Consider the following 17,757-nt stretch of genomic DNA (forward strand, 5'->3'; position numbering starts at 1 on the left):
GTATCAATTAAATGTTCTTATAACTGATTCAGTGAGTAGTAAAAATAGTGTGTCAAGTATAATGACATGAAATATAAGGAATACAAAAAACAAAACAAGAACCCTCTAAATTACACATTTTGTTTCAGGCTTTATGTGCGTGCATAGTTTGAGTATACACCTAGGTTTAGGCCAGGAGTGTTCAAACCTTTTGCAAAGAGGGCCGGGTATGGTAAGGTGAAAATGTGTGGGGCCTAATCAACCATTTAGTTTAGCCTGACATAATTTTTTTACATGCATATGTAAATATATATATGTGGACAAATGTGTACATATGTCTACAAATTTTTGTAGCTCGAGCTGCTTCGTCCAACTGGGAACGCTGCATTAAGAAGGATTTTTTTTTCCTTTGCCAACAGTGCATGCCATGACAACAGCGTGCGACGAAATAAAAAGCTTTCAATAACTTTTCATCGTCAACATCTTAAGATGAATCACACCAAGTTTGAAGATGATCGGATAAACTCTGTAGGAGGAGTTCGTTAAAATAAGACCCCTATGAAATGGCCAAAAAAATGGCAACATGTTCCAAAGTAAATCAAAATGGCAGACTTCCTGTTAGGTTTAGCATATGGTTCAAAAAGAGTTTTTTGTACCTCGAGGGCTGTTACATATGTCTTCAAATTTTGGTCACTCTAGGTGAAACGTACAGCCGGAAATGCTTCATTAAGTAAAAATTTTGAAATGCAAAATTTGATGCCCTGCCTCTGGCGGACTTCCTGTTAGGTTTAGCATATGGCACCAACAGGCTTTTTTGTAGATCATAGTCTGTTACATATGTGTACCAATTTTCGTAGCTCTAGATTAAACGTATAACCGGCAATACTTCAGATGAAACATGCCAAAGAATGAAGACAATCTGATAAGTTTTGTAGAAAATATGAGGCCTATAAAAGGCCCCCAAAAAATGGCTACAAATAGCAAAGTAAATCAAAATGCCGGACTTCCTGTTTGGCTTAGCATATGGTTCTAAAAGACTTTTTTGTACATCGTGGGCTCTTATGTATGCCTCCAAATTATCATTGCGCTAGGTGAAAGGTACAACCGGGAATGCTTCGTTAAAGAGGAGTTTTTTAGCTCAAAAAGTGATGCCCGGCCCTTGCGGGACTTCCTGTTGGGTTTAGCACAAAGCAGCAAGAGACTTTTTTGTACATCGTGGGCTGTTACATATGTCTACAAATTTTCGTAGCTCTAGCTGCTTCGTACAACTGAGAATTCTTCATTAAGAAGAATTTTTTTCCTTTGCAAACAAGTGCATGCCACGACAACAGCGTGCAGCGAAATAAAAAGCTTTCAATAACTTTTCATCTTCAACATCTTAAGATGAATCACACCAAGTTTGAAGATGATCGGATAAACTCTGTAAGAGGAGTTCGTTAAAATAGGACCCCTATGAAATGGCCAAAAAAATGGGAACACGTTCCAAAGTAAATCAAAATGGTGGACTTTCTGTTAGGTTTAGCATATGGTTCAAAAAGAGTTTTTTGTACCTTGAGGGCTGTATGTCTTTAAATTTTGGTAACTCTAGGTGAAACGTACAGCCGGGAATGCTTCATTAAGTAAGAATTTTGAAACTCAAAATTTGATGCCCCGCCTCTGGCGGACTTCCTGTTGGGTTTAGCATATGGCACCAACAGACTTTTTTGTAGGTCATAGTCTGTTACATATGTGTACCAATTTTCGTAGCTCTAGGTTAAACATACAACCGGCAATACTACGTTTAGTAAGAGTTTTGAAACTCTAAATTTGATGCCCCACCGCCGTCATATAGTATGTCGAAAACTTTAGATTTTTTACCATGGTGTTGTCCCAGGTCTTGAGATGGTACATCCCAAGTTTGAAGTCAATTGGATTACCCGTGTAGGAGAAGCAGGCAAAAGTATGACCCCTGTAAATGTGCAAAAATTGGCCAAAATTGGACATTTAAATACTCATATCTCACTTCCTGTCTATTTTAGGGTACACACATCAAAGAGGTTTTTGTTCATCTGGATGTGCTACAGGTGCCACACAATTTTCATAGCCGTCGGACAATCGTAGCGGGCCAGGGATCTGTTTAACCTATGTAGGTGGCGCTATGGAGCCATTTTTCTGTTATCACCTATGGCGACTTTAAAATATCAAATTTTTCGCCAGGCCTGACGTGTGTGTAAAGTTTGGTGAGTTTTCGTTCACGTTTAGTGTCTCAAAAATGTGATTGTTTGCGGAAAAGAATAATAACAAATAAAAAGAAGAAGAATAACTAGAGCTGCGAGCAGCTATAAAGGGCCCTCGCAACCCGGGCCACGTTGGGGTATTTGCACGTCGGGGTACTGGCATGTTGGGGTACTGTCAAATAGGAAACCATCTAAATTGTAAACGTTTTTGCCATGCTTTGTGTTTTTAAAGTTTCATGGAAAGGCCAAAAACGATGCACAATTAACAAAATAAAATCAAAATGGATTGGCACATGGCTATATAGAATACTTTTTGAATATATTCGGCATGCCTGCCAATATTCACACATCTAGCTGAATCATATAATCGGAAAGACTTCATAAAAATGTCTAGAGGGCGCTATTGAGCCATTTATTACAAATAGCACAACAAATCTCTAAATAAAATATTCATGTTCTAGACAGGTCTGGTGCGTGTGCAAAGTTTTGTGAGTTTTCACCCATATTTAGACTCTCAAAAAAGCATTTTTCTTCACAAACAATGCATGGCTACAGCAAAGGCGTGTGACAAAATAAAAAAATTCAATAACTTTTCATCTTAAATATCTTAAGATGAAACACGCCAAAGAATGAAGACGATCTTATAAGTTCTGTTGAAAATATGACCCCTATAAAAGGCCCCAAAAAATGGCTACAAATACCAAAGTAAATCAAAATGGCAAACTTCCTTTTTGATTCAGCATATGGCTTTAGAAACCTTTTTGTAAGTCTTAGGCTGATAGGTATCCCAATTTTTACAAATCTAGCTGAATCATAAAACACAAAACATTTGCAAAAGCTTCATAAAAATGTCTAGAGGGCGCTATTGAACCATTTATTGCAAATTGAATAAGAAATCTCTAAAATATTCATGCTGATGACAAGCCTGATGTGTGTGTAAAGTTTCATGAGTTTTTGCACATGTTTAGACCAAAAAAAAAAGTAACATTTTACTTGGCAAACAATGCATCGCCATGACAACGGCGTGCGACAAAATAAATAACTTTCGATAACTTTGCATCTTAAACATCTTAAGATGAAGCACACCAAGTTTAAAGACAGTCGGATAAATTTTGTAGGAGGAGTTCGTTAAAATATGACCCCTAAAAAAGGCCACAAAAAATGGCTACAAATCCCAACGTAAATCAAAATGGTGGACTTCCTGATTGGTTTAGCATATTGCTCCAAGAGACTTTTTTTGTACATCCTGAGCTCTTATGTTTGCCTGCAAATTATCATAGCTTTAGGTGTTTAATCAAAACGCAAAATATGGTGTGCAATTCCCATGCATTGCTATGGCAACAGCGTGTGACAAAATAAAAAACTTTCGATTACTTTGCATCTTAAACATCTTAAGATGAAACATACCAAGTTTGAAGACAGTCGGATAAATTTTGTAGGAGGGGTTCGTTAAAATATGACCCCTGAAAAAGGCCACAAAAAATGGCAACAAATCCCATCATAAATCAAAATGGCGGACTTCCTGTTTGGTTTAGCCCATGGTTCCAAGAGACTTTTTTGTACATCGTGGGCTCTTATGTATGCCTGCAAATTATCATAGCGCTAGGTGAAACGTACAACCGGGAATGCTTAGTTAAAGAGGAGTTTTTTAGCTCAAAATGTGATGCCCGGCCCCTGGGGGACTTCCTGTTGCGTTTAGCACATGGCACCAAGAGACATTTTTGTAGATCCTGGGCTGTTACATATGTCTACAATTTTTCGTCACTCTAGCTGCTTCGTACAACTGGGAATGCTTCATTAAGAAGGATTTTTTTCCTTTGCAAAAAGTGCATGCCACGATAACAGCATGTGACGAAATAAAAAACTTTCAATAACTTTTCATTTTCAACATCTTAAGATGAATCACACCAAGTTTGAAGATGATCGGATAAACTCTGTAGGAGGAGTTTGTTAAAATATGACCCCTATGAAATGGCCAAAAAAAATGGCAACACATTCCAAAGTAAATCAAAATGGCGGACGTCCTGTTAGGTTTAGCATATGGTTCAAAAAGAGTTTTTTGTAAATCGAGGGCTGTTATATACCTCTACAAATTTTGGTAACTCTAGGTGAAACGTACAGCCGGGTATGCTTTGTTAAAGAGGAGTTTTTTTTAGCTCAAAATGTGATGCCCGGCCCCTGGGGGACTTCCTGTTGGGTTTAGCACAGGGCACCAGGAGACTTTTTTGTACATCTTGGGCTGTTACATATGTCTACAAATTTTCGTAGCTCTAGCTGCTTCGTACAACTGGCAATGCTTCTTTAAGGATATTTTTTTTCCTTTGCAAACAGTGCATGCCATGACAACAGCGTGCGACGAAATACAAAGCTTTCAATAACTTTTCATCTTCAACATCTTAAGATGAATCACACCAAGTTTGAAGATGATCGGATAAACACTGTAGGAGGAGTTCGTTAAAATAAGACTCCAATGAAATGGCCAAAAAAATGGCAACACGTTCCAAAATAAATCAAAATGGTGGACTTCCTGTTAGGTTTAGCATATGGTTCAAAAAGAGTTTTTTGTAGGTCATAGCCTGTTACATATGTGTACCAATTTTCGTAGCTCTAGATTAAACGTACAACCGGCAATGCCTCGTGAAGTAAGAATTTTTAAACTCTAAATTTGATGCGCCGCCGCCGTCATATAGTATATCAAAAACTTTTCATTTTTCACAATGATGTTGTCCCAGGTGTTGAGATGGTACATCCCAAGTTTGAAGTCAATCGGGTTAACCGTGTAGGAGAAGCGGGCAAAAGTATGACCCCTGTAAATGTGCAAAAATTGGCAAAAATTGGACATTTAAATACTCATACCTCACTTTCTGTCTATTTTAGGGTACACACTTCAAAGAGGTTTTTGTTCATTGGGATGTGCTACAGGTGCCACACAATTTTCATAGCCGTCGGACAATCGTAGCGGGACAGGGATCCGTTTAACCTATGTAGGGGGCGCTAAGGAGCCATTTTTCTGTTATCATGTATGGCGACTTTAAAATATCAAATTTTTCGCCAGGCCTGATGTGCGTGTAAAGTTTGGTGAGTTTTCGGTCACGTTTAGTGTCTCAAAAATGCGATTGTTTGCGGAGAAGAATAATAATAAGAATAATAATAATAAGAAGAATTCCTACAAAAACAATAGGGCCTCGCAGCGGCACCGCCGCCGCCGCTGCTCGGGCCCTAACTAGAGCTGCGAGCAGCTATAAAGGGCCCTCGCAACCCGTGCCACGTTGGGGTATTTGCACGTCGGGGTACTCGCACGTTAGGGTACTGTTTCATAAGAAACCGTCTAAATTGTAAATGTTTTGCCATGCTTTTTGTGTTTGTTCACATTGCTATGGAATGCTTTATCGAGGTATTCGGCTGATAGGTATGCCTCCCAATATTCACACATCTAGCTGAATCATATAAAAAAAAAAATTCTTTGCAAACAATGCATCGCTACAGCAAAGGCGTGCCACGTTGGGGTACTTGCACGTCGGGGTACTGGCACGTTGGGGTACTGTCAAATAGGACAAGGACCATCTAAAATGTTTTTGACAAGCCTTGTGTGTGCAAAGTTTAATCAAAACGCAAAATATGGTGCGCAATTCCCAAAATAAATTCAAAATGGCGGACTTCCTTTTAGGTTTAGCATACGGCTACAGAATACTTTTTGTAGGTCTTAAGCTAATAGGTATGCCTCCCAGTTTTCACAAATCTAGGTCAAGTCATCTTTAGTTGTGTATCGCTTGAAACATACAATTGGAAATGCTCCATAAAAATGCATAGAGGGCGCTATTGAGCACAACGTTGGGTTACTTGCACGTCAGGGTACTGGCACGTTGGGGTACTGTTACATGGAACAAGGACCATTTAAAATGTTAGTTTTTTCCATGCCTTGTCTGTGCTAAGTTTAATGAAGAAGGCCAAAAATTATGTATAATTCCCAAAATAAAATCAAAATAGCGGACTTCCTCTTTGGTTTGGCAAATGGCTACATAATACTTTTTTGTAGGTCTAGCATAATCATACAATCGGAAATGCTTCATAAAAAGGTCTAGAGGGCGCTATTTATTGCAAATTGCACAATAAATCTCTGAAAATTCATGTTCATGACAAGTCTGATGTGTTTGCAAAGTTCCATGAGTTTTCATGTGTATAAAAAAAAAAAAAGCAGCACTTGACAAACAATGCATTGCTATGGCAACAGCGTGTTACAAAATAAAAAACTTTCGATTACTTTGCATCTTAAACATCTTAAGATGAAACACACCAAGTTTGAAGACAGTCGGATAAATTTTGTAGGAGGGGTTCGTTAAAATATGACCCCTGAAAGTTTTTCCTTGCCCGGTTGGAGGGTTAGATCAGGGGATGTCGCAACTTGTTTGTGGTTAAGTGCTACAGAAGTAAATGTGTCTTAACAACCTCATGATTGAATGTGTTTTCAATTCTCTAGGATGTGATTGGATTGTATCAATTAAATGTTCTTATAACTGATTCAGTGAGTAGTAAAAATAGTGTGTCAAGTATAATGACATGAAATATAAGGAATACAAAAAACAAAACAAGAACCCTCTAAATTACACATTTTGTTCCAGGCTTTATGTGCGTGCATAGTTTGAGTATACAGCTAGGTTTAGGCCAGGAGTGTTCAAACCTTTTGCAAAGAGGGCCGGGTATGGTAAGGTGAGAATGTGTGGGGCCTAATCAACCATTTAGTTTAGCCTGACATAATTTTTTTACATGCATATGTAAATATATATATGTGGACAAATGTGTACATATGTCTACAAATTTTTGTAGCTCGAGCTGCTTCGTCCAACTGGGAACGCTGCATTAAGAAGGATTTTTTTTTCCTTTGCCAACAGTGCATGCCACGACAACAGCGTGCGACGAAATAAAAAGCTTTCAATAACTTTTCATCGTCAACATCTTAAGATGAATCACACCAAGTTTGAAGATGATCGGATAAACTCTGTAGGAGGAGTTCGTTAAAATAAGACCCCTATGAAATGGCCAAAAAAATGGCAACATGTTCCAAAGTAAATCAAAATGGCAGACTTCCTGTTAGGTTTAGCATATGGTTCAAAAAGAGTTTTTTGTACCTCGAGGGCTGTTACATATGTCTTCAAATTTTGGTCACTCTAGGTGAAACGTACAGCCGGAAATGCTTCATTAAGTAAAAATTTTGAAATGCAAAATTTGATGCCCTGCCTCTGGCGGACTTCCTGTTAGGTTTAGCATATGGCACCAACAGGCTTTTTTGTAGATCATAGTCTGTTACATATGTGTACCAATTTTCGTAGCTCTAGATTAAACGTATAACCGGCAATACTTCAGATGAAACATGCCAAAGAATGAAGACAATCTGATAAGTTTTGTAGAAAATATGAGGCCTATAAAAGGCCCCCAAAAAATGGCTACAAATAGCAAAGTAAATCAAAATGCCGGACTTCCTGTTTGGCTTAGCATATGGTTCTAAAAGACTTTTTTGTACATCGTGGGCTCTTATGTATGCGTCCAAATTATCATAGCGCTAGGTGAAAGGTACAACCGGGAATGCTTCGTTAAAGAGGAGTTTTTTAGCTCAAAAAGTGATGCCCGGCCCTTGCGGGACTTCCTGTTGGGTTTAGCACAAAGCAGCAAGAGACTTTTTTTGTACATCGTGGGCTGTTACATATGTCTACAAATTTTCGTAGCTCTAGCTGCTTCGTACAACTGAGAATTCTTCATTAAGAAGAATTTTTTTCCTTTGCAAACAAGTGCATGCCACGACAACAGCGTGCAGCGAAATAAAAAGCTTTCAATAACTTTTCATCTTCAACATCTTAAGATGAATCACACCAAGTTTGAAGATGATCGGATAAACTCTGTAAGAGGAGTTCGTTAAAATAGGACCCCTATGAAATGGCCAAAAAAATGGGAACACGTTCCAAAGTAAATCAAAATGGTGGACTTTCTGTTAGGTTTAGCATATGGTTCAAAAAGAGTTTTTTGTACCTTGAGGGCTGTTACATATGTCTTTAAATTTTGGTAACTCTAGGTGAAACGTACAGCCGGGAATGCTTCATTAAGTAAGAATTTTGAAACTCCAAATTTGATGCCCCGCCTCTGGCGGACTTCCTGTTGGGTTTAGCATATGGCACCAACAGACTTTTTTGTAGGTCATAGTCTGTTACATATGTGTACCAATTTTCGTAGCTCTAGGTTAAACATACAACCGGCAATACTACGTTTAGTAAGAGTTTTGAAACTCTAAATTTGATGCCCCACCGCCGTCATATAGTATGTCGAAAACTTTAGATTTTTTACCATGGTGTTGTCCCAGGTCTTGAGATGGTACATCCCAAGTTTGAAGTCAATTGGATTAACCGTGTAGGAGAAGCAGGCAAAAGTATGACCCCTGTAAATGTGCAAAAATTGGCCAAAATTGGACATTTAAATACTCATATCTCACTTCCTGTCTATTTTAGGGTACACACATCAAAGAGGTTTTTGTTCATCTGGATGTGCTACAGGTGCCACACAATTTTCATAGCCGTCGGACAATCGTAGCGGGCCAGGGATCTGTTTAACCTATGTAGGTGGCGCTATGGAGCCATTTTTCTGTTATCACCTATGGCGACTTTAAAATATCAAATTTTTCGCCAGGCCTGACGTGTGTGTAAAGTTTGGTGAGTTTTCGTTCACGTTTAGTGTCTCAAAAATGTGATTGTTTGCGGAAAAGAATAATAACAAATAAAAAGAAGAAGAATAATAAGAATTCCTTGAAAAACAATAGGGACCTCGCAGCGGTCGCTGCTCGGGCCCTAATAATAATAATAAGAAGAATTCCTACAAAAACAATAGGGCCTCGCAGCGGCACCGCCGCCGCCGCTGCTCGGGCCCTAATAATAAGAATTCCTTCAGGAACAATAGGGACCTCGCAGCGGTCGCTGCTCGGGCCCTAAATATGTCAGACTTGAATCCTCCTGTTAGATCGGTTTCTCAGCAATAATGTTCCTGGGTCAATTTGACCCAAACTGTTGAGAAAACAATCATCACTGACATTATTTTTTTAAGACCAAAGTTGTTCAATGTTATTAGAATTTTACTGTTGCTCAATATTTTGTTTTTTTTGTAACATATATAAAAAGTTACGACGAACAACCCGTTACAAACACCGGAAGCAAACGTCACAACATTTGACAAATGGGAACGACAGTTGTAAGGAGGCGTGGCCAATACCGGAAGTAAACACAAGCTGCTCCCCAAAATAACTCGAAATGATCCTTAACGACAGCGTCTATGATGAGAATTCGTATTGTTTGGTGTCTTCGGATGGTTCTCGCCATAAAGGGCTTGGTTGTGAAGGCGTCGTGCCTGTCGCAACTGTGCTGCGGAGCGCCACGACACGCTTATATTGAATCCACGCCATTTTACTACAACGCACGGTAGCGCCCCCTTCATCCGAGGTGGCCGCTGTCGGGAACTACACCCGAGCTGACGAAGACGGCGCGGACGGTCTGCGGTCGCTAGGGCGGTGTAGCGCGCCAGTCCAGGGCGCCATCCGAGCCGCCGGCCTCCCCCGCTCCATGGCGGTGTGAGCGAGGATGCGAGCGCCCAGCTCCATCTTTTTGTCAGTGTGCCTGTTCACGGCCGAGACCACCGCGGCGCTCTACCTGAGCTCCACGTACAAGTCGGCGGGGGACCAAGTTTGGCAGACGCTCACCTTGCTCTTCTCGCTGGTGCCGTCAATGCTGGTGCAGCTGGCCCTCATCTTCTTCTACCGGGACCTGGGCAGGGACCGGCCGTTCATCTTGCTGCTGCACATGCTGCAGTTCGGACCCATCGTCAGGTCGGTGCTTTTGTTGCTTTGCTTCTTAATTTGGATGAAAAAAAAACACAAAAAGCACACAAAGGGGCTTGCGTGCGTGCTGGTTGTGCGCGTGAGCGCACGCGTACATCATGAGGTCGTTTCCATTTGTTGAGATGATCAGATCAGATGATCAATACACATTGATATCATGTCCATGCCAATTGCCCTCGATCGCTGCTGTTGCCTGACTTTTCTGGACACAAGCCATGGGCGCGATTGGGGGTGGGGATGGGGGGTTTGATGGGGCTCTGGTCCCCCCACCAGATTCAGAATGCCCCCCCAACATAGCAAAATAACTGTGCCAGTTTTATTGTTTAGCATACTCAATCTGTGCCCTACTTACGGATGCGTGAAACTGGAACTGCCATTATGGAGTAAACATTTTTTCACTATAACGTTCACACACATTTCCAAGTACTTTCCAAGTATAAAAAGTTAGCATTTTTCCTATAATTGCCATAGGGTATTGACATGCACATGCGCAAGTTGAAAAAAAAATACTTTTTTTTTGTTTAAGCATTTGGCCTACATTATACTAATTTGTTTGAAAGTTAAGTACAAATTATTTGTTATATTTTTATATCTGCACTACATGATTTATATCGGGCATTTATTGCCATAATGCCACTGTATGCACATACACAAGTTTTTAGCATTTAGCTTACAAGTATGTAAGAACCTGCTTGCAAAATGAATGAATTCTAAAGAAAGACATATTCTCCCAATATAGCATTTTCCCTTAAACTTGCACGGAATTAATGCCAGTTTGGCCTTCTTCGAATTTCTAGTTTGGACTTCCTGATCCTAAAATGGGGACCAGTTCCGATACTTTGAAGGAAGGTACTCGCCCATCCCTGCTATTTTGTATTTTTCATATTTATTTATGTATTTATTTTTACAGCTGAATTAACATGATCTTAAATGAAAAAAAATATTAAATTTTATTATTTTAACCCTATATATAAGGGATGAAAATATATTTTGCATTTTTTTTTATATCAATTTTTTTACAGCCTTTTTTTGAGGGGATTTGTTTTTGTTTTAATTCTCGCTTCTGTGAATGTCACTGATGCATTGACATCACTTACTTTGTGACATCTGTGTCCAACGTGTCCGTCTGCCTCCAAGATGGGAACGTTTCGAATCTTTGCCTGTAGAAAACCTCCCTCAACATATTACACACATTCACCGCTTGTGTGCCTTTTCAGTCGTACGTTTCATGCGCACCCGCGGATGTTTGTACGACGCCGTGACCTTGCGACCTTCCTTTTTCCGATACGCTGGAAAGGGCGATTGCATGTTTCCTCAGTGGAGGGCACGTCTAAGAATAGCATGTGACACCGTTGGCCTTCTTATCTTCTGACAGCACAAGCTGAGAGGGGAAGCAAACGCACGCATTTCCCTTATGTGAGCCAAAAAAAAAAAGAGAAGAAAATACACATGGAATGCGTATATGACTGCTGTCGAAATGCACACCGAATGGTGCACACGAGTGTTTCTCAACCTTTGTTAAGTTAGTTATGTACTTTCTCCCACACAGTGGAAGACTTTTACTTTGTACTTTTTGTCACTACATGTCATTGATATATTGTAGATCAGGCTGTACATATGAATATATATAAAATATCTAGAAGGAGTTCAAGTCACAAATGACGTTGGTTGTCGTTGGAAGGTGTTTGGAGGCCTTCTGGACGTACGGCAGCGCGGGCCGCGTGGAGGATCCTTACGTCAGCATCACCCGGAAGAAGCAGATGCCGCGCCGGGGCGAGCCCGAGGAGGTGGAGCGGCAGGTGGGCCGGGCCGAGGGCAAGTTGGTGACGCACCGGGCGGCCTTCGCGCGCACCGCCGTCATGCAGGCCTTCCTTGGCTCCGCCCCGCAGCTCACCCTGCAGCTCTACATTTGCGTGCTGCAGCGAGGCGTGTCCGTCGGAAGAGGTGACGTTTGGTTTGGTTTGGTTTTTAATGCTCGAGCATACAGAAGGCTTTGATGCAGCCTCTCAACTGCAAACAGAAATGCTAGTTATTACACAAACGGCCAGCAGGTGGCAGCAGAGCAAAGGAGATCAACCAGGGCCATGTTGAAAAAAAGATTTGTGAATAATTCTCATGCTAATTGCTGCAAAATGGAAACAGATAGAAACATACTTTTTTTTCCTGCTAATTTTTTTTCCTGATTTATTTTCCTTTCGTCTTTCTTTTGGTAGCTTCCATGTTTTTATAGAGCAATTGAACACAATATTCTGTGAGTTTTAACATACGCATGACAATTGTATTTTTTGGAAGGTTAAATTGAACATGACTCATTTTAGACCTCGATCTTCCTGATATTAAAGCCGTGAGCCTCGACTCGCTTCCCGAAACGAAAGACCCGGCAGAAGTTGTTGTGTTTTTGTTCAGGCACCCTGATGGCCATCTCGTTGCTGTCCGTCGTGTACGGCGCCGTCCGCTGCAACATCCTGGCCATCAAGATCAAATACGACGACTACCACGTGTCCATGAGCCCGCCGGCCTACCTGTGCATCTTCCTGTGGCGCAGCTGCGAGATCGCCAGCCGCGTGGCGGTGCTGGTTCTGTTCAGCTCGGTGCTGAAAATCTGGGTGCTTCCCGTGGTGGCGCTCAACTTCCTGGCTTTCTTCTTCCAGCCGTGGATCCTGTTCTGGAGGAGCCGCTCGCCCTTCCCGCGGAACATCGAGAAGACGCTGACGCGCGTGGGCACCGCCGTCGTGCTGTGCATGCTCACCTTCCTGTACGCCGGCATCAACGTGTTCTGCTGGTCGGCCGTGCAGGTCGAGCTCGGCGACCCGGACCTGATCAACAAGTCTCACAACTGGTACCGCATGGCGGCGTACTACATGCTGCGCTTGGCGGAGAACGCCTCGCTGCTGCTCGTCTGCTACGTTTACCGGAGCGACTTTTACCAGCTGGCGTCGGCGTCGGCGCCGCTGCTGGTGCTGGAGCTGCTGGGGCTCTACGCCGCCTGCGTTTTCTTCATGCTGCTCTTCTACCGCTTCTGCCACCCGTGCCGGCGGCTCTTCGCCTCCGGCGCGGGCCGGAGCTTCCGGGACTGCTGCTCCCTCGTCCGCCTGCCGCGCGCGCGAGCGGGCCGACGACCCTCGCGAGGAGGCGGAGCCGCCGGGCCAGGTCGTTTGCCGCCTTCCCGACGATCGGGCCTTGAATCGGGCCTTGAATCGGGCCTTGAATCGGGCCTTGAATCGGGCGAGCCAGCTTGACTCTTAATTGTGTCACGCTGACGACGTTCTATGTTTACACTTCATCTGATTGGACGATTTTCTACCATGTGCACGCTTCAAGTTGCAAAATACAGCTGATGTCATTTTGTATCGAACTACAGTTCGCATGAGATTTTTTTTTTTTTTTTTTTGCATGGAGAGAAAATATTGGGATGCCAGTATAGGGCTGAACCATTTTGAAAAATAATCTAATTCTCTCTCTAAATATTGCAATTTCATATGCAATAATAAACACAATAAATGTAGCTGTCTTACAATACAAACAATCACATTTATTATAAATGATTTGCAAAAATAAAGGCAAAAGAACACATAATTAAGATGAAAGATTATTACTTAGCTAAACAGTTTGACTGCAGATTACAAAAGCAAATCCGTACATTTATCAGTTCAAAAAAATATATATATACACACATACGCGATGTTGATTTGATTTCAATTATTATTCAGCCCTATAAGACAAGCCAAACTCTATAAACATTGTAAAGTGAAAATACAAGCTTGTACAACTCCCAAAAATGTAGATACATTGATGCCTTAAGATATGAGTTTAATTTGTTCTGCGACCACGTTCGTAACTCGGAATCACTCAACTCAAATCATCTTTCCCCATTGAAATGAAAATGACATCACAAGGGCTCAGATAACCAATCACAGATCAGCTTGTGAATGTCACATGACCACCTAGAAAACAGGTGAGCTGTGATTGGTTACCTGTTTTCTAGGTGGTCATGTGACATTCACAAGCTGATCTGTGATTGGTTATCTGAGCCCTTGTGATGTCATTTTCAGTCGACAGAATGTTGCAAAATGTGTTTTAAAGCTACTAATTGTACATGAAAAAATAATGAAAGTATCAAATTAATTCTAGACAAAATATTAACTTTTTATTGCTATATTGGGCTAAAGAAGTGAAATATCCCTTTAATTATAATGCAATTAACCTCAAGTATTGTCACGCCTAGCAAACATTTGGGAAGACAACAAGCAAAGAAAACCACAAACTCATCCAAGCGTACAAGTCTTTCATAGAAAAAAAAAAAAAAAAAAAACGTTTTTCACATATTTGCCATGCATGTGGTATGTGCGTGCATGGATGCCCTCTTTTGTGCTTTCCCTTGCACCCTTTTTGGGTTTGACATGCAGCCATTTATTGACATTTTGAGCTTACGTCACAAGTCAAAACTCGAAATGACGCCAAAAAAAAAAAAAAAAAAAAGCTTTGGATTTTGGATCGTTGTCATTTTAAATATGTGCTGCTGCTGTTGTGACGTTTGTGAAACTGAAATCACCAAAACTCAAGACTGCATGCAAATTTCTTTTTCCACGTTTGCACCGGAAGTCCAATCATTTTTTTTTTTTTTTTTTTAATGTAGTGTTTCATTAGTGTGCGTCAATATTTACACTAGGAGCACTCATATATGAATGATGTATTGTCGTTTCAACCTTCCCCCTCATGTGGCAGTGTCAAGTTTTATTTTTATTTTTACAAATTCAACTGAAATGCATTTGAACATTGAATAAATCTATATTTTATACGTAGGGTTGTAATTCATTATCACGGCACTCTACTGACCTCCAGTGGACAAAAGCTGAATTATTTACATGGGCTCAGCAATTGAATGATGAAATATAATTTTTCCTACATAAAACCGAACACTAAAAACGTTTGTAATGTTCATGCATTATTTTTTCTATACCGATGATAAGATTATTATTATTATTATTAGGGTGAGCTGGAGCATATGTTAGCACAAAACCTTCAGGCTTTGGCTACAAAGCAAAAAAAAAAAAAAAAAGTCAGGAAAAGCCTACTTGAAAAGCTAAAATTTATTTGCAGTTAATCAGAAACACTTTAGTTCGATGTGTGCCGAGTCCAATTCAGCTTGTGATTGGCTCATTCTGAACACAGGGTGTGCACACTTGTGCAACCACATTACAGTTGATTTTTTTCTTCACCCTTCAAATCGTTTTATTAAAATCACATCAACAGTGGGAACAGTTTGGAAATGATTCATAGTTTCTTTTTTTTAATTTTTTTTGCAAAACCTAAAATGGCCCCTGATAAGAAAAAGTGACAATTTGTAATACATATTTTAAATATCTATTTTAATTACGGAACAAAAGACATTTGAGGAAATATTGTTGAACACATTTGGACCAAACAAGTAATGAATAAATAACAAGTGATTCCCATGTGCATTTAAGAACTGCAAGGACAAGCTGACTTGGGAACGAAGCAAAAGGAGACGTCAACGCACGGAAACAGTCGAGGGCTCGCGACAAAACATTTAACACAAACGTTGTAAGCGGCGAGTAAGCGAGCTCCTCGGGACGTCGGAATGATCACGTGACTCGTCACATGACTCGTCACGATGATGTCACGATGATGTCATTTCAGTCCCAGGCTGTGAGTCAGGAAAAATACTGTAATCTGGCAAAGGAGGACCGTCATGATCCCGGCGAGATTTCGCTGCCGTTAAATAGCCACGGCAAAGACGCTGACCACGCAGTACATGGTGCGGTTCTCCCATCGGACTGTGCAGCTTCCTGAAAAAAAATGCAATCATCATAGTTGAAGTTAGTGCTTCACTTTTTTTTTACCCTTCTCTGCCGTTTTTGTACTCACATTTTGCCTCACAACTCAAAGTAAAAAACCAAACTACGAAACAGATTTTTTTTGTTTTTTTCCGTCAAGGTCCGAGCAAACCAATGCGGCGGATGATCTCACCATCGGTGGCGTTGTCCCAATAGCACGAATTTGCCGTGTGCAGCCCGGCGCCGCTCTTCTGCATGACGGTGCAGTTAACTGGGCAAAAACAACACGTGTCACATTGAAGCAAGCGCAAATCCTCGCTCATCACACGTCGCGGGCCAAGTCACCGATGTACTTGAACGGGCGTCCTTGCTTGACCAGGTGAGTCAGCGAGTGCTCCACGATGCTGGCGCTCCACTGGTTCACTTTACTTTGGCTGTAGTCCAGAGCGCCGATGACGCCCTCGATGCACTGTGTGCATCGACAACACACGCGAGCGCGATGTTGTCACCATCATCAATCATAACATAATCAATATGGTGGGACGAGCGGGTCCACTTGCCTCTTTAATGTTGTTAGTGGCTTCATCAGCATTGAAGACCACCTACGGGAAAAGTCAGCAGAATCATTTAGTTTGAAATTCAATTTGAATGAAGCAGGCGATCACATTTCAACGTCAATATTGGTTGCGTCAAATTGGAGAAACTAAATTCCAATTTATGGTCGCGAATAACAATTATGAACAATTGATTAATCTGTTGATTGTTTTTCAGGTTGTACCCCGCCTACTGGCCGAAGCCAGCTGGGATAGGCTCCAGCACCCCCGCGACCCTTGTGAGGAGTAAGAAAATGGATGGATGGATTATTTTTGATTCATTGATGACTTTGATCAAAACACTATTTCCCTCCTTTTTTTGGGGGGAGTTGAATTTAATTTAGCTGAATTTAGTGAAATGAAGTTGAGATGAATTAACTTAAACTCACTTAATCACTTAATAATAATAATAATAAATACAATAATAGATGTCGTATTTTACAAGCACTTTAAGAATTATATGCACAACATGCTTTTGCCAAAACGATAAGATAAAATTGTATTTCCTTTCCTCGTCCGACCCAGCCTGGAAAGAGAATTGCCGGGAAATGATCTTCTGTAGCAGAACGACCATCGGCAAATGCAAGCCAGCTACGATTTGCGTCAAAAGGTGACGGCTAATATCAACATGAAGCGTTTACCTCGTCGCCGTTGTGATACTCCTCCATTTGTGTACGAAATGTCGCCGCTGGCTCGGAGTCGAAAGGGAAGCACTTTTCCTGCTGTTCCGGTTTTGCGCAATGCGCATGCGTCAAACAACGAGCGCAGAAAAGAGACAAGTTCAGCCAGTCACTGCAATGGCGCCCCGTAGTGGCCGTATGCGCCACTACGACAATAATTGAAAAAATGCCATATACTGTATATATAAAACAACAACAACAAAAAATAAGTATTATAAGAAAAGACAAAACCAACAATAAAAAAATCCAGCAGCTTAAAAATAGTAAGGTTAAATATAAATAAGGATAAATAAAAATAGAATATAAATATGATATAGGCTTATTTAAGTGTATTATTAAAATGCCAGCAGTTATGACTAACTTAAAGTGACACTCCAGTGATAAAGCCTGATGGCTTGAAGGAAAAAAGCTTTGACAGAACTTGAAGGTTCTCACACTGAATGCTTCTGAACCTCCATATACTATATGTAACATACAATTATTATTATTGGTTAAAAAAATAATTCTTTATCAATATTGTATTTTTATGTGTATTATCGAATACATTTAGTAATATTTGTAAACATTATTGTATAGTTCTTATTCAGAATCATCGATTTATTATTATTATTACTGGACTCT

At 40.8% G+C, this 17,757-nt stretch overlaps 2 protein-coding genes across 3 annotated transcripts; one reads left to right on the top strand and one right to left on the bottom strand.

Annotated features, from left to right (window-relative positions):
* The first annotated feature begins 9,440 nt into the window (after positions 1-9,440).
* On the top strand, positions 9,441-13,953 carry xk (X-linked Kx blood group (McLeod syndrome)). Of its 2 annotated transcripts, XM_077536670.1 has the most exons (4): positions 9,441-10,053; positions 11,747-12,009; positions 12,472-12,782; positions 12,861-13,953. In XM_077536670.1, exons 1-4 carry the CDS (start codon positions 9,809-9,811, stop codon positions 13,302-13,304), a joined length of 1,263 nt encoding a protein of 420 aa, XP_077392796.1. In that variant the 5' UTR covers positions 9,441-9,808; the 3' UTR covers positions 13,305-13,953. The 2 variants fall into 2 exon arrangements, with proteins under 2 accessions (XP_077392796.1, XP_077392794.1); XM_077536668.1 differs by having other exon boundaries at positions 12,472-13,953.
* An 805-nt stretch (positions 13,954-14,758) lies between these two features.
* Positions 14,759-17,189, bottom strand: dynlt3 (dynein light chain Tctex-type 3). Its single transcript, XM_077536632.1, has 5 exons — positions 17,098-17,189; positions 16,424-16,465; positions 16,209-16,332; positions 16,057-16,134; positions 14,759-15,875 (listed from the first exon to the last, which is right to left on the bottom strand). The coding sequence occupies exons 1-5, from the start codon at positions 17,122-17,124 to the stop codon at positions 15,805-15,807; spliced, it is 342 nt and encodes a 113-aa protein (XP_077392758.1). The 5' UTR covers positions 17,125-17,189; the 3' UTR covers positions 14,759-15,804.
* Positions 17,190-17,757: the final 568 nt, after the last annotated feature.

The sequence above is a fragment of the Festucalex cinctus genome, chromosome 11, assembly GCF_051991245.1.
Source record: "Festucalex cinctus isolate MCC-2025b chromosome 11, RoL_Fcin_1.0, whole genome shotgun sequence".
Classification (NCBI taxonomy): domain Eukaryota; kingdom Metazoa; phylum Chordata; class Actinopteri; order Syngnathiformes; family Syngnathidae; genus Festucalex; species Festucalex cinctus.

What these genes read in the sequence shown, in the direction of transcription:
- xk (XM_077536668.1), top strand. Translation starts at nt 9,809, where the DNA reads ATGCGAGCGCCCAGCTCCATCTTTTTGTCAGTGTGCCTGTTCACGGCC. An exon ending in CAGTTCGGACCCATCGTCAG is followed by an intron (nt 10,054 to 11,746) that starts GTCGGTGCTTTT and finishes TGTCGTTGGAAG; the next exon opens with GTGTTTGGAGGCCTTCTGGA. An exon ending in AGGCGTGTCCGTCGGAAGAG is followed by an intron (nt 12,010 to 12,471) that starts GTGACGTTTGGT and finishes GTTTTTGTTCAG; the next exon opens with GCACCCTGATGGCCATCTCG.
- dynlt3 (XM_077536632.1), bottom strand. Translation starts at nt 17,124, where the DNA reads ATGGAGGAGTATCACAACGGCGACGAG. An exon ending in AGTATCACAACGGCGACGAG is followed by an intron (nt 16,466 to 17,097) that starts GTAAACGCTTCA and finishes CTTTTCCCGTAG; the next exon opens with GTGGTCTTCAATGCTGATGA. An exon ending in TTGGGACAACGCCACCGATG is followed by an intron (nt 15,876 to 16,056) that starts GTGAGATCATCC and finishes ATTTTTTTTCAG; the next exon opens with GAAGCTGCACAGTCCGATGG.